Source organism: Thunnus thynnus, chromosome 14 (assembly GCF_963924715.1).
Source record: "Thunnus thynnus chromosome 14, fThuThy2.1, whole genome shotgun sequence".
NCBI classification, from domain to species: Eukaryota; Metazoa; Chordata; class Actinopteri; order Scombriformes; family Scombridae; genus Thunnus; species Thunnus thynnus.
Genome location: NC_089530.1, coordinates 13,207,880 through 13,222,147, shown reverse-complemented (window position 1 = coordinate 13,222,147; position 14,268 = coordinate 13,207,880). Strand labels below are relative to the sequence as shown.

The following is a 14,268-nucleotide window of genomic DNA, read 5'->3' as shown; positions in this document are numbered from 1 at the left end:
TGCTGCTAACTTGGCTGTACATAGAGACCAAGAGAACATGCGTCATATAAACAAATAAGTTGGCATCCTGTACAATTCTGTCAGTGATGAGACATGTTACTCCCTAAGAGGACAAAACTGTGTTTGAGATTACACATTTCCGCACCACATGGACTTTGCAAATAAGAGTGAATGAAAGTTTCTAAACTGATTTTAACAAATGATACACTTTGTGTCCAATTATGAATCCTTTGACAGGAAAATGGGTTGCCGCTTTCTGAAAATTAGATTTCAGCAAATTTTGTCATTTGCTCCCTAAATAAGAGCTAGACATCTTATGATGTGTATTACAGAGCCAGAATTGTATGCTGAGATTCTTCTTTGTGCTGTGATAAGAAGATCATAAAGTCAAACATGCCTGTTGTTTGCTTCAGTAGCTCCATCCCATTAGAGATGGCTTGGTCAACATTCTTCTTCCTCAACTCAATATCACTTTGTAGCGCCTGAAAAGGAAAACCACAACCTTAAAAAGTCATAGAAAGTGAAAAACTTTCCACTGTAAACAAAGCATGACATGGACAGCAAATCACTAAAATCAACTGAAACATGATTGATGCAACTTAAATGGAAGGACAACATAATGATAGGCCTGAGGAGGAGTGTGTACCCGTTGTTCTGCCAGCTGATTTTCAAGAATGTCTATTTTGTAGTCCTCCACGGACACTTCATTCAGCCGTGTGTGTGCCTCGTTGAGCCAGTTCATGAGGGCCACTTCATCCTCTCCAAACAGCTGGGCGTTCACCAGAGCTTGCTGCAGCATCTCAGCTTTCCTCCTGCAGCGCTCCTGGAGCTCTATGTAACTGGCCTGGGTGGCGTCCAGCTTAGACTGGACAAAGTCCTTATTGTCCACTGAGCTCACAGTTTTGAGCATTTGACCCAGACTGACAACCTGAAACAGGTCTTTACTGTGATTCATAATCTCCTCCTCTAAGGCCTGACCACAGGGGATGGGAAACAAACCAAGGAAAAACGACACACAACAGAAAAGACAAACATAAAACAAAAAATATGAAACAGAAATTAATGAAAAACGGAATGGGAAATAATGAAAAGCAAAAACTGGAAATCACAAGCAGGATGAATAAAACTGAATTCAGCTGAACGTAATTAATGAAAAGATCTGAAAGCATATGGTAATGATATAAGATGATGGATATTACCTTATGTTGAGAGATCTGATCTTCCAGCTTAGACGTCTCTGTGCCAATTGGTTCGGAGTTGGAAAGGTGTTTCTCTGTGGCAGCGAGCCACTCGCTCAGGGGCTCCAGGGTCTCGTGGAACTGCTGAGTGACCACTAAAATGCTCTCTAGTTGCTTGTGCCTGACACATTTATGAGGATAACATCAGTAGTGAGTTAGGAACAAAGTACAGTCATCACCTTTTAATGGACAGACTGACAAGAAAGTTTATTTCAACCAAACATAAAAATATGTTATGCAGCCTCATTTACTGGATACAAATATCGCTTTAAAACCCTAATATTTGTCTATTTTCATCATTAAGTGTCATAATGTTGTTTGCAGTGAGAGAACGTGCAACTTGTGTGAAAATATTCTAGACTTTGATCTCCTTGCTGTGCACTATGGACCTACCAACTTTGAAGGAATAGTTTGACATTTTGGGAAATATGCTTATTTACTTTCTTACCAACAGTTAGATAAGAACTTTAACACCACTCTCGTGTCTGTAGGAAGCTACCGCTAGCAGCTGGTTAACTTAGCTTAGCACAAAGACTGGAAACAGGGGGGAACTGCTAGCCTGCCTCTTTCCAAAGTTAACAAAATCTGCCTACCAAGCACCTCTAAAGCTCGCAAATGAACATCTTATACTGTACCATGGTTGTTTCATCAGTACAGAAAGCGAAGTGTATGTGCTAAGCTAAGCAAACCGGCTGCTGGCTTTAGCTTCATATTTATTGTACAGACATGAGAATAGCATCAATCTTTTCATCTAACTCTGGGCAAGAAAGCGAATAAGTATATGTCCCAAAATGTCAAACTATTCCTATAAGCTTTACCAGGAGGAAAGTAGAAGTGAATTTGGGAGTTTTACCTACGTTTTAAATATTTCCACATCAAAATCCAGGCAAATACACAGCATTTGATTAGGTGAAACAAATCACAATGCGTTAGATCTTTAGCAAACTTTTCAATAGCGACATTTAAGCGCAGTGAAGCAGTGCATTTAGAAGGGTGTTTAACATTACAGTATTTATACAGACCTGTTTTCAGCCTTCTTGAGCAGAGTGTCCCACCTCTGCCCCAGGCATTCGATCTCTTTTGCAACCTTCTCCTTATCCACAGACTCTGCCAGTTCTGCAACCTTCCCTCCCTCTTTTTTTATCAGCTCCACCGTCGGCTTACGGTCATCCAGCAGTCTCTGTAAGAGCTGTCAAAGGCAAACAATTTATTTGGCGCCTTTAACGTGCTCTCACTGCGAGCGTTGCTTGGTGGCGAAAAACAGTAAATCTAACAGCCGCAAATTGAGTAACCATTAATCTCAAAGCTTTGTGTACCACATTCATGTTTCACAATGGGTGCCAATTAAATAAGATGAATGGTGAAGTCATAAGGTCTTGTGAATTTTGTAGTGTTGAAGTGGAAAGACAAAAATAGAATTACTGGTGTGTTTTATGCACGTGTTTATGTCTTTTTACCACATGATATGGCTTACTTTCTGCTCTTGTATCTGTGCCTTGACCACTTTGAACTCTGCAGAGGGAGGTTTTTGATTGGCAATGAGCTCCTCCGTGTCGGTCAACCAGCTGAGCAGTGACTCCAGAGCATCCTGGAACCTCCCACAATGCAATAGGGCTTCGTGCAGCTGGGCTGAACGCTCAGCGATCTGCAGACCACATGGTAAATATAGATGTCACCTGTTTTAAAGCCAACTTAAACTCCTCAAAGAATAACAATAAAACAAATAGCAAGAATGAATGACTCATCATACTGCCACTCCTTCTTTGTATTTTTACTAATGAGCTCTACTCAAAAGTAAACATCAACCAGTTGGACTGGTAGTGTATTACAAATAACCTTTTTATTGAGGGTATTCCACTTTGTGTTGACATCCTCCAGGTCATCCTCAAGCTTCTTAGTGTTGGTGCCCTTGGCAGCGTTTTGGATCAGGCCTTGGCCTAGGGAGCTGATGTCTTGAAGTTGTGTCTGCAATGGATCAATCTCCTCTTTCTGGAAAGCCTACAATCAACAAATCAGAACAAATATTGTATAAGTGCTCAACTTTCAATATAATCAGTCTTATTTTGAGGTATTTTTTTGCAAGTTGGAAATGATTGTTCAAAAATTAAGGATTGCTTTTGTTATTAGATTTTTTAAAACTGGGCGGAATTAAGTATTTGAAACAATGTGTTGAATTACAACATCTCTCACTGTCATGATTGTATAATCTAAAAATTTATTTTTGTGTATTTTTAGATCTAGATTTCAAAAGTTATGCCAGGAAGTCCCAGTTCCTGAGAGACAACTGCCATGACATCACCTCAGGTTTACTGTTCACATACAGCTGACATTAACACCTTGCTGACCTGTCAGAATCTTTTTTAAGAGCAGAGCACATCTAACAGTTAAACACAGTTGTACATGCTCGCACAGTCAGACTTCCAGGCAGGCTAGTGAGCAAAACCGAATTTACTCATGTAATCAGATATGTAAAATAAATACCAAGCCAGCAGCCAGGAAAAGCTCATCTAAAGAGGCGTTTCATCTAGTGAAACATGTGATCCACCGGCTAATGAGCAAAAACTTGGAAATGAAGGAAGAGGCTATTTTTGGGCACCTGTGGGGCAAAATAACCCAAAGGGTCCATTTCAGGACATGCAGTGATGGCATTCAGAAAGGCCTCTATCTCGTGCGCTCCTGCATGTTGGAATGCCTGTAAATTTTTAGGCAGACAGGCCTCCACCGATTGCAGAAACTCCTCCAGCTCCTCCATGTTGTATTTGGATGCTCCTTGTTGCACAGTACATGGTTTAGTGTGTTGGCGGCAATCTATGGGTAGAGTTACAGAGTTTCCATATGTCTCAGGCTGTGTCACCACCACACTAACCAACTCGCAGTCCTCCTGAGATGACACATCCTCTAACAGCTCAGCTGTGGACAGCTCATCATAGTCTGTTAATGTCCTAGAACGCCATCCAGAGCTCTCATTTTGAGTCCTAGATGCTGACCCTAAAGATGACCTCCCTGTGGAGTATTTGTATTCTCCGTTGCTCAGGGTATCCTTTTCATTCAGGTCCACCACACCAGACTGTGCCTGTCGCCGCTCCTGGACCAGGCTGCTACTGTGGTAAAGAGACCGGTTATCCCGAGCAGGTGAGAAGGGGAACTCTTCCTGCCCTGAGCTAAGAGATCGCCCTGTTTTCAGGTCCCCGGACATATGCATCGCCTCTGAAGATGAGAGGCTTCTTGTTCCGGGGCCTCCTCTCTTGTGGGATCGATGGGCGTGACGCTCCCTCTCCACAGTGGGGCTGTAAAGACCTGAATCCTCCTCAGACGTCAGTGAGCTGGTCATACTCTGTCCTCTCCTGCCATTGATCAACCCTGGCCTCTCCACACTCCCGGAGCACAAAGTTCCACTGCGGCTGGCGTACTCGCCCAGATGTGTGGGGGCAAAAGTCCGCCATGAGCGTCGATGATGAGGATGCTCCCTCTTCTCTCCTCCCTGCAGACGTGACTTAGGCAGCACTGTATCAGTCGCTCTGATTATGTTCCCATTGAGTTTCAGTCCATCAAAGACGGCGCGCTCATCCAGCATGGCAGGTTTTCGGGTTTGGAACTCAAATGAACTGGAAGTGGAGAGAACCCCGTTTCCACACAGGCTGCTGAGGTCCAACGTGCGGTGTGTGTAAGGAAGGGTGCTTGTGAAGTGCCGGGAAGAAAGGCTGCCTTTAGAGCCTGAATCTATCTGCTCGTTGAGCCTGACAGTGTCATAAATGGATCTCTGGGGCACATAGCAGTCATCAATGTTCAGGTCCTCCTCCTCCCCCTTCCCCACACAGGAAGGGTTTTGTCTGAGGCAATCTGGTCTGCTCAGCGGTTTCCCCATGCTAAAACAATTGTCTCTATTTACTACAAAGAAAAGACTAAGATTGTGGTGAAATGCTTTGAGGTATACGTTGCTTTAGTGCACGCCAATTACTGAAAAAAAGAAAAAAGTGGTGAACCATTTACACAAGGAGCAACTGTGTGCAAAATAATAGTTTTTCTCCTCCCTTAAATGAGAAGTTAACAAATAAATACTGAAAATGTTTCACTTATGCAAAATAAAATCTCTAATTGCTCCTGGTAATTTTCTCTTATATATTATGGTGCATGATTAACAAGTCACATAAAAAAATTAAAGGCTTCAGAAATACAAATATGTCAAACAATATAAAAAATCCCAAAGAAATTTTAGGACTGTCTAGCAGCTTCAAAGTCAGCATCAGGAATGAAAATTCAGTCTTTCAATACAGTCACCTATCCCAACAATATTCCTCCAGGCTCTTCTCCTTGCATTGCCAAAACTTAATCACATTTCCTCTGGTCCAAAGTGCTTCTTTTTCCCTGAAATCCTTGCAGCATCCATGCGAGCTAAAGGACAATGTTCAGTGCAAAGTAGTAAAATATCCACAGACAAATCCGGCAGGCTCCGCAAAAACTGGGCAGTACTGAAGAGAGCTGGTACTCCTAGATAAACAAAAAAGCCTACCCTTTCTCTCTCATTGCTCCCCTCGCAATGACAGACACCCTCCTGGCAGAGGGTTTCATGCCCCGCCCCCGCTCATTATTCAGACAACATCTGCCACAACTCCATTTGTGCTTAGAGCCGCTCCGGCACATGTTGATTGGTAGACACATGACCCCCCCCCCCATCCCCCCCTTCTAATTCCCCCTTATGTCTGCATGGTCCATATGACTTCACTTCTAAGCCATCTTCTGCATCCTGACACAATCACTCACTTTTCCTCTTTTTTTTTTTCTTTCAGTGACTGAGGGAATGGGGAGGGGAAGTGATACATACTACTTCACAGAAAAAAAAAAAAAAAAACATAGACCAGCAGGCAGCAGCAGCTCCCACTCTGATGACATCACACTGTGCTGAAATAGATACATATTTTTCCTTTTTTTCCCCCTTTTTGTCCTCTGTTTTCTTCCTGCGGATGGTTGCTGTGGACCCTGCAGATATTCTTAATTACTGTGGAATGCTGCGGGAGGCACAGGTCCCAGGTAATTTAACACCAAGGGCTCTGCCAAGTGCATGAAGGGGCTTTTTATGTCCAGTGACCGGAGTAGGAGAAGAAAGGCGAATAGAGGAGATAATGAAAGGAATTTATTTTTGTTTCCTGGATTGCCTACACCGCAGTAGCTCGGTAAGGAGCTGAACAATCCCAACTTCTTTGTCCAGTTCTGCACGCATGACTGGAGACGGAAAGAGGACGTTGGCAGAGATAAATAAGCAGTTAAGATCTGGTGGGATTTAAAAAAAGGATGTTCAGCCACTGAAACCCATACTTTTTAAATATTCTGGCTTTTGAATGAATCTCCGGGCTGCTGCAGGTCCTTTTGTCCGCACTGCCCCATCTCTGATACTTTCTGAACTTATAAATGATAAAATCTGCATTTCGTTTTAGACCAAGGACTGAAAAGAATACACCCTTTTCAGTTAAACAAGTGACTAAAGTTCTTTGAACAGCAGCACTCATCAGCCTCCCCAAACCATCAAGGACAGAGGAACTTCTATGACAGTGCAGACAGTCAAGAACCAAACTCAAATCAGGCAAAGGGAAGAACTTCTTCCTGCACCTTCACCAGTGATAAATAATATATATATATATATATATATATATTTTATTTTCTCTTTTACAATTTTGTTTGTATTGAGCTGTAACTTTTAATAAAATGAAGTAAAACTTGGAGGAGAACTCTTCTGGATTATTGACTAAAATACAAAAACGTTTGTCACCATGTAGACCAGGCCTGCAACTAATTAATTATCAATAAATGCCAATTATTTTCTTTATTAAAAATATCCATTACAAATTCCCAGAGACCATGTCAACATATTTAAATTGCTTGCTAAATTGCAAAGTTGTTAAGTTTACTATCATAGAATACCAAGAAAACCAGCAAATTATTAACATTTGCGAAGCTAAAACCAGAGAATTTGGGGCAGTTTTGCTTAAAAAAGTGACTTAAATGATTAATTGATTGTGACATTTTCTGCAGATCCACAAATCGGAATCATTTCATCTCTAACAGATAATACCGGTTATGATTGTGACAACACAAACAGGCTGACTCTGTTGTATCCACTATAAACAATGTGAAGTCAGCTAATTAACTGTTCTGAAACAGCATTCAACTGCTAGTTATTGGATGTTTTATGTCACTGCCATAAATGTAGTGTGGGAGTGTCTAAAGTATTGTTTGGCCTCCTGGTATTAAGGTTCATTTGAAGATTGCTTTAACAGTTAAGATGTAAGCCTACATCGAACACAAAGGCTAAAAACCTTTGATGAATTGAAAACTCAACATAATCACCTAAGAGCAAAACAATGTGAACTCCTTCACCTGTATAGCAACCAGCTCACAGGAGTTTCATGTTTCACTTTAAGAAGAGCGTATTCTTGTTATGTGGCAGTGAGTGAGCAATACTACGTGGTCCAAGTGACACTTTTTTACCATCAAGCATGTTAGCTACAGTATGATTCAGAAGGTAGAAATTCCATTTTGACTTTCAAGAGGCACTGATGTAATGTCTGAACAGTGAGAAAAGACACCCACGCCAACCCCCAGTGGTGTTGAGTCACTGATCTGTCCTTTAGGGTACACGTAAAGATATACATGCACCAGGACTTACTTCTTCAGTAAAGCTTCCACCAATCTCATGTGAAAAACAAGAGTAAACACACGAAGTCAGGCGTGTCTCTTTCAAAACTTGACCTAAAATGGTAACAGCACATGAAAGAGACAAACCCAAGCGCTTGTCTTTCTCTGTTTATTTCTTTCTCACCGGCTGCCAATAAAGCCCACTTACCTACAGTCAAGTATGACACAATCATGTAATGTTTTCTTGGCGTTAAAACTGCTGCAACTAAATAAAGAAACAACACGAGTTCCAACACGGACTTGCTGTTTTTGACTATCCCTCCCTTGATGAAGTATTGGTACGCATTAATACAAAGGGGATTTTCCACTAGCAGCTGAGGCCGTACATGCCCTCTCAACCCGGAATGGTGACAAGACTAAGAGGGGGTAAAAACATGCACCATGACAACGCTGCTCAGCAACAATTTGAATCAATCACTTCTTTAATAGTTATCCTGCAGGGCCTTTAGACTAAACTCCACACAAAATACTAACACCCCCTACTCCTGCCACCCCGGATATATTAATCCATGTAACTCAACTGAAGGTTTGAGTTGAGGTTCACATGAGTGCAGCACCCCCTTAATTGAAAAAAAAAAAAATCCCTTGACCTACATCTCTAGACAGATCTGTGTCGATTGCTTATACACATCTGTTTACATTGTTTTATTGTGAAGAAGTGTTTCAGAATTTCACCTCTGAATATAGGTTAATCCTCTTTTGAAAAACTCCACAGGAGGCTTTTAAAATATTTTGCATCTGTCTGTAAATCTTGCTAATGGTTACCTCTTGTTTTATCCCTCACTGATACCAATAAAGACCTCTACGATTTTATAGACTATATAGAGAGGCAGATGAATTGACAATGGACCATTAGGACAATTAGGAAGCTGTTCAGTGTGTCTATAGTACCGCATATGTGATTATCTGTATGAAATCTGCATATTTAGCCAATATATTTGTAATACAATAAAGGAGTAACAGCTCTTGGGATTATTATCAATCAATTATGGGCAATAAAATGTACTACTAGTGTCTACAACATTTTCAAAAATGCACAAAGAAGCCATAAAGGCAGTTTTACACAGCAGCTATAGTTGTTTATTTAAACCATCAGACTGCATTTTGCTTGTTCAATGATATATAATCACCATGAACGAATGAAAACGAAATGGTAGGCTAAATAATGCAGTGTGTACAACATTCACATCCTTCTTACACTGCATTTAGAATGACCTGACTTCATCTTAGAAAAAGCCATAATTTACCAAATACTGCAGGGTTTGAGGCCATTTGAAAGCTCACTAACCATCACTTCACTGATTGGTGTCTGAGTCAGAAAAGCCAAATTAACACAGACCTACTCTAAGCATAGAGTTAGAGATAATTCCAGGCTGCGAAGGTTCAAAAGTGCCCAAATGTTAATGTTAAGACATCAGGATACAGGCCCAGCTCCATCATTGGGAGCATTGAATCAAGCGACGCCCTGCTGGCAACCACCTGGCTGTGACGGTCCTTCCCTCTTGCACCATCACTGCATATGGGCCGCAGCTCTTTTGTTAACACCAGATGCCCCGAATGAACCGGCAGTCCCTAGAGGATTGCCATGTTTGTAGCAAGTGTGTTCAGTATAGAGCCTGCTGGTAATCTCTGCTCCACTGCAAGGTTTTGTGGAAATTATTTGTAAATTTGTGAAATTTTGGAAACATTTTAGAGATTTTATATGAACCTAGGATATATAAAGCTTTTAGATAATTCATAGTAACAATAAAAGACGCATTTCTCTGTTATTGCCATAGTGACCAGCAAGGGAGGCATTTAATCCACTGGTGACAATGTTTGCACTGAGAAAGATGTTACTTAAAGATCAAACTTATGTGCATGTTGCACCGTTTATTATCTTATTTTATCCATTTGTTTCAACTTTGCTATGCTGTACTGTATGTGAACAAATTAAATAGTGAAAAGTGTTAATTATTGTATCTGTGCATGTTTTGCCAAAGAAGGTATTACTATAAAGAAATATTCAACAAATATCTGAGATTTCTACTATCCTAACTACAATCATCTGCTAATTATCTTAAATCTGGTAATGTTTTGTCGGTAATGTTTCACAATTTAGCATTTATGAGCAGCATGCAAATGTTTAATTAATAGTTTACACACACTATAATGTAGTTGCTAGCAGATATAAGCATTCGTTTCTGTATTTATGGACATCTATACCTCTTCCTGTGGTCACTCATAAGTGGAGGCTGGTGTAACTCCTTAATGACTGAAAATACTGTAAAATCCAGTTGTAATAATATGAAATATGCCCTCATAGGAGGAACTATAATTGTTGACAAATACTGTACATGAATTTACATTTAAAATGTCCTTATATCGGCTTATAACTACATTATATTGTTCTATCAACCTTTTAATAAACGTTTGTGTGATGCTTACAAATGCTAACTTCAAGTAGTGTTACCATTGGGCCAGTTAAAAAAGGGATAGCAGTGTCACATAGCTGTTATATGTACAAAAATATAGTTCAGGCAAAAACAGCTAACACAAAGGTAGCACAGTGAATGTTACTCTACACACTCGCCTGGGACAAATGACAAATATCAAATACGTACCCTATTGCCACAGATACAATACATGCTGTAGCTACACTGTGGAACTGTGTAAGTTTAAGCCCTGAGGGTTAAATAAATTCAAGCCCTGAGGATTATTATACACTAAAATTGTACCAAATTGATGTACACAATAATGTTTTGGGACGACAGCACCAGTACAGCTCATGATCACAGGTTCATGTAGCAGACAAATGAAACAAGACTTGCTGTATGAAGATGTACACAGTCCCTTTGGAACAATAGCATCAAGTTCACCACTGTAGCAATGCAAACTGATCCCCTAAGATCACAAAACAGTGCAAATATCACATGGAGCAAGCCAACAACTTAGGACTACTGGACAGTGTCTGCTACAGTGATTTCACATACACTCAATCATTCATCTTAATCACTTCTCACTGTTTAACCTGAGGAATGAAAATAAAGTTATCTGAAGTTCTGTATTTGTGCCTATAAAACAAGATAAAAGTTACCTTAAAGGACTCCAGCTGTTGATTGATGATGTCTGTCTCCATGCCGACCGCCTCTTGGGACGCCTCCTTTTCCACAGCTCTGCAAAGTTTATCTTCCACTTGGTGAAGTTTACCGTACAGCTCCTCTAGTTTGGTGAGAGTGCTCTGCACCTGTGTCTCCCTGCCTTTAGCTCTGTCCATCAGTTTGCCACACTGCTTACTTAGAGTATCCAGATCTCTCTTCAGGCCTAGCAGGTCCGGTGAGGATTCTGTCTCTAGCATCTTCTTACAGCTGTCCCCGGCGTTGGCCGTGTTGGCCATCAGCTCTTGCAACTTTGTAACAAAGCTCTCAATGCTGTCCTGCTGCTCCTTAAGAACAGCCAAGTCGAGATCCACTGGAGCCATGCTGTCCAACTCGTCATCCAGGTCTGTGAATCTGCTGAACATCTCACGAATGTTGTTTTGAAACTGCCCGATACCCTGCAGTTTACCCTCCAGGACTTGGCATGTCTTCTCTAGTTTATTGTTGAGGGTGCTGTAGTCTTTTTCTATGCTGTCAGCTTGCAGTAAGAGGTCTGTCACTCCATCAGCATCTGGAACATCTACTACAAGGTCCTTAGCTAAACTTTTCAAGTGTTCTACTTGGTTCTGCACTCCCTCTAAACTCTTATGTTGGGCTTTCATGTTGGTTAAGTTCTTATTGCTGTGTGCCTGCACTCCCTGTGATTCATAAGCATCCACTTGCTTTTTCGCTCCCTCTAGCTGACCCTTTGCCTCTTTGTAGGCATCATTAAATTCCTTAATTGTATGTGAGATCTTCTCCAGTGATTCCCTTTTGTTCTGCAGACCCTCCACTACATTATCCACTCTTTTGCCAATGATATCCTTCTCCTCTTTTATAGCTTCAGTGTCTGTATTGGCCACATCCAGAAGGCTATCTGCAGCTGTGTTGAGCTGTTCCATCATCCCTCTGTGCTTGTCAACATCCTTCTGAAGAGCTTTCACCTGAGAAATGGAGCTCTCCACGGCAACGGGATCAACAGTGAGTTTGACTCGGCCCTCGCTGGCTTCACACTCCTGAATCCAGGTGTTGAGCTTTTCTGCGTGCTCCTGATACTTCTGAGATCTCTGCAGAGCAGTCTGAAGTTTGTCAGCCTGTTCCACCGAGTTCTTCTTCACCTCCTGCCAGTTAGATGAGAGGGTATTGAGCTGCCCCTGTAGTGCCAACTTTTCTGCACCGTCAGTGTTCTGCAGAAGTGTCTCCCCTTCCCCAATGATTGTGTTATAAGCCTCCTCATGTTCATTAAGAGCCTTCTGGAGTTTACTGTGCTCCTCCACAGCCTGTTGTAGGGTCTCCACTTTGGCAGAGATAGATTGAGGCTTAGACTGGTCCTGGAGCTTCTCACCCAGCCATGACTGGAAGTCTTTGGAGGTCTGATGGAACTGCTGAGAGCTGGCAAAGGTGGAGCTCAGCTGCTCGATCTGTTTTGCTACAATATCAAAAAAAAAAATTGTTAGTGAGTTAAATGCTGCAACATTAATTATGTTAAAAGTGGAGCCTAAAGGTAGGCGGGAAAATGGATGCAGATGACTTTTTAAATCATTCTACATTTCTGATGTAATTTAGTCTCAAAACAGCATTTCTAGATGCCAAATAAAGAATTGTTGTAAAAATCTTGACCCTTCATCAAACATAGAACAGAATTTTGAACAGAGTTTATATTTCAGTCTTGATACTCTACTGCAATTTAGCCAGATGGGAAGCTGTTGTCATAGAATAAATATGTTCCACAATGATTCAACACAAACAGAATGGTTCCTTCTTTCCAAACATTACAACCTTACATTATTAAGTTAAATTAAAAGACAAACCTGCTTTCTCTTCCAGCTGTTTGAAAGGCTTGCTGACACTCTCCAGCTGTCTGGCTAAGTCTGCTTTGAGATAGTCCTCAGTCACCATTGCTGTGAGTTCTGCATTGATGGTCTCAGCCTCCTTCAGCTTCTTCCTCTCCTCTCTCAGCTGAGCTGAGATGTTCTGGACATCCTCCAACTGTTTCTTCACAGCGTCGGGCTGGGTACTATGGGCCTGATGGTTGGTGAGTTGATTCTCCAGCTGAGTGGCGGTCTGGCTGAGACTCCTCAGTAACCCCTGAAACTGCCCTGTCTTCACCATGGCCTGGTCAATGAGGCTGTCTCGCTGGTCTAGCTGCCCTGTAAGGCCTTGCCACTTCTGAGTGACAGCAGTGAGCTGCTCTCTCACGAGCTTCCCGTCTGAGGGGTCCTGGTTGCCTGAGGAGCTTAGGATGGCAGAGGCAGCTTCATCAAGTTGCTCATATTGAGGTTTTCGGCTCTTGAATTCGTTCTGGAGGATCTGGAGGGAAGAAATCAGTCAAGATGAACATTTCATTACAAAACCAGAGGAAATACATCTCCTAAAGAAAGCAGCAAACTTCAATTTTTTCCCAACATCATGCTTACCTGAACTTGTTGCTTCTGCATTTTAAGCATGTTTGGGTCTATCGAGAGGGGTCCAAGGACACTCATCATCAGCTCTTTCTCTGAGAGCCACTGGCCAAGCTGCAGCTCAGTGGTTTGGAAGATGTCCAGGTTTTTGTTGGACTGCTCCAGGTGCTGCTTCCTCTCCTCGACAGAGCCACTGATATCTGCCCAAGCAGCATCTAAGCAGGAGATCAAATCACACCAGTTTGCATTAGTCAGCACCTTTCTATCCACTGTCCTACTGTTCTGCTGAAAACCACCAACTGCGCGGGACTTGGCACTATGAATGTGTTAAATTAACTGGAGTAGCAGAGTGCAGGTACTGTGACAGACTCATACTCTGTTTACATGCGTGTGTGTGGTAGGTAGATTACTAGAACGACATCAGTAAAATAGTTGGTTTATGCCATTTTGTAAAAGCCTTTATTCAAAGGCCAGTGCAGTAATGAGATCAGAGCCATTTAACATACTTCTGACAGTTTTCAGTGACATAAATTACCCAGGGCCATCTGGAAACAGCACCTTGGTGCATACCTATTTCTGCCAGCATCTGCTTCCATTTTGCTGCCTCTGGGGAGTTTGGATGAGCCTCAATCAAGTTGAGGAGCTTCTCTCTTAGCTTCTGGAGCTGCTCTTGCTTTTGCTTCATGTCATCTTCAAAGGCCTGAAAGAAGGAAACAAATTATGAATGCTGAATCCTTTGATTTTCAAACTTGAATGTCATGACTATCTCATTTACAATGGTAGTTTTGTGCAGTTTTAGAACAGCCCATTTGGTGAGTGACA

At 41.7% G+C, this 14,268-nt stretch overlaps 1 protein-coding gene across 5 annotated transcripts in view; it reads right to left on the bottom strand.

Annotated features, from left to right (window-relative positions):
• dst (dystonin) overlaps nt 1-14,268 on the bottom strand; it is a 107,873-nt gene that overhangs the window by 24,833 nt on the left and 68,772 nt on the right. For all 5 annotated transcript variants that reach the window (XM_067609903.1, XM_067609904.1, XM_067609905.1 and 2 more), the window contains 10 exons: nt 14,017-14,146; nt 13,462-13,661; nt 12,856-13,354; nt 11,005-12,473; nt 3,075-3,236; nt 2,713-2,883; nt 2,261-2,427; nt 1,200-1,359; nt 647-973; nt 398-482 (listed from right to left, as the gene is read on the bottom strand). In XM_067609903.1, the coding sequence (XP_067466004.1) occupies nt 398-482; nt 647-973; nt 1,200-1,359; nt 2,261-2,427; nt 2,713-2,883; nt 3,075-3,236; nt 11,005-12,473; nt 12,856-13,354; nt 13,462-13,661; nt 14,017-14,146 (3,370 nt within the window). The remainder of the gene's footprint in view (nt 1-397; nt 483-646; nt 974-1,199; nt 1,360-2,260; nt 2,428-2,712; nt 2,884-3,074; nt 3,237-11,004; nt 12,474-12,855; nt 13,355-13,461; nt 13,662-14,016; nt 14,147-14,268) is intronic.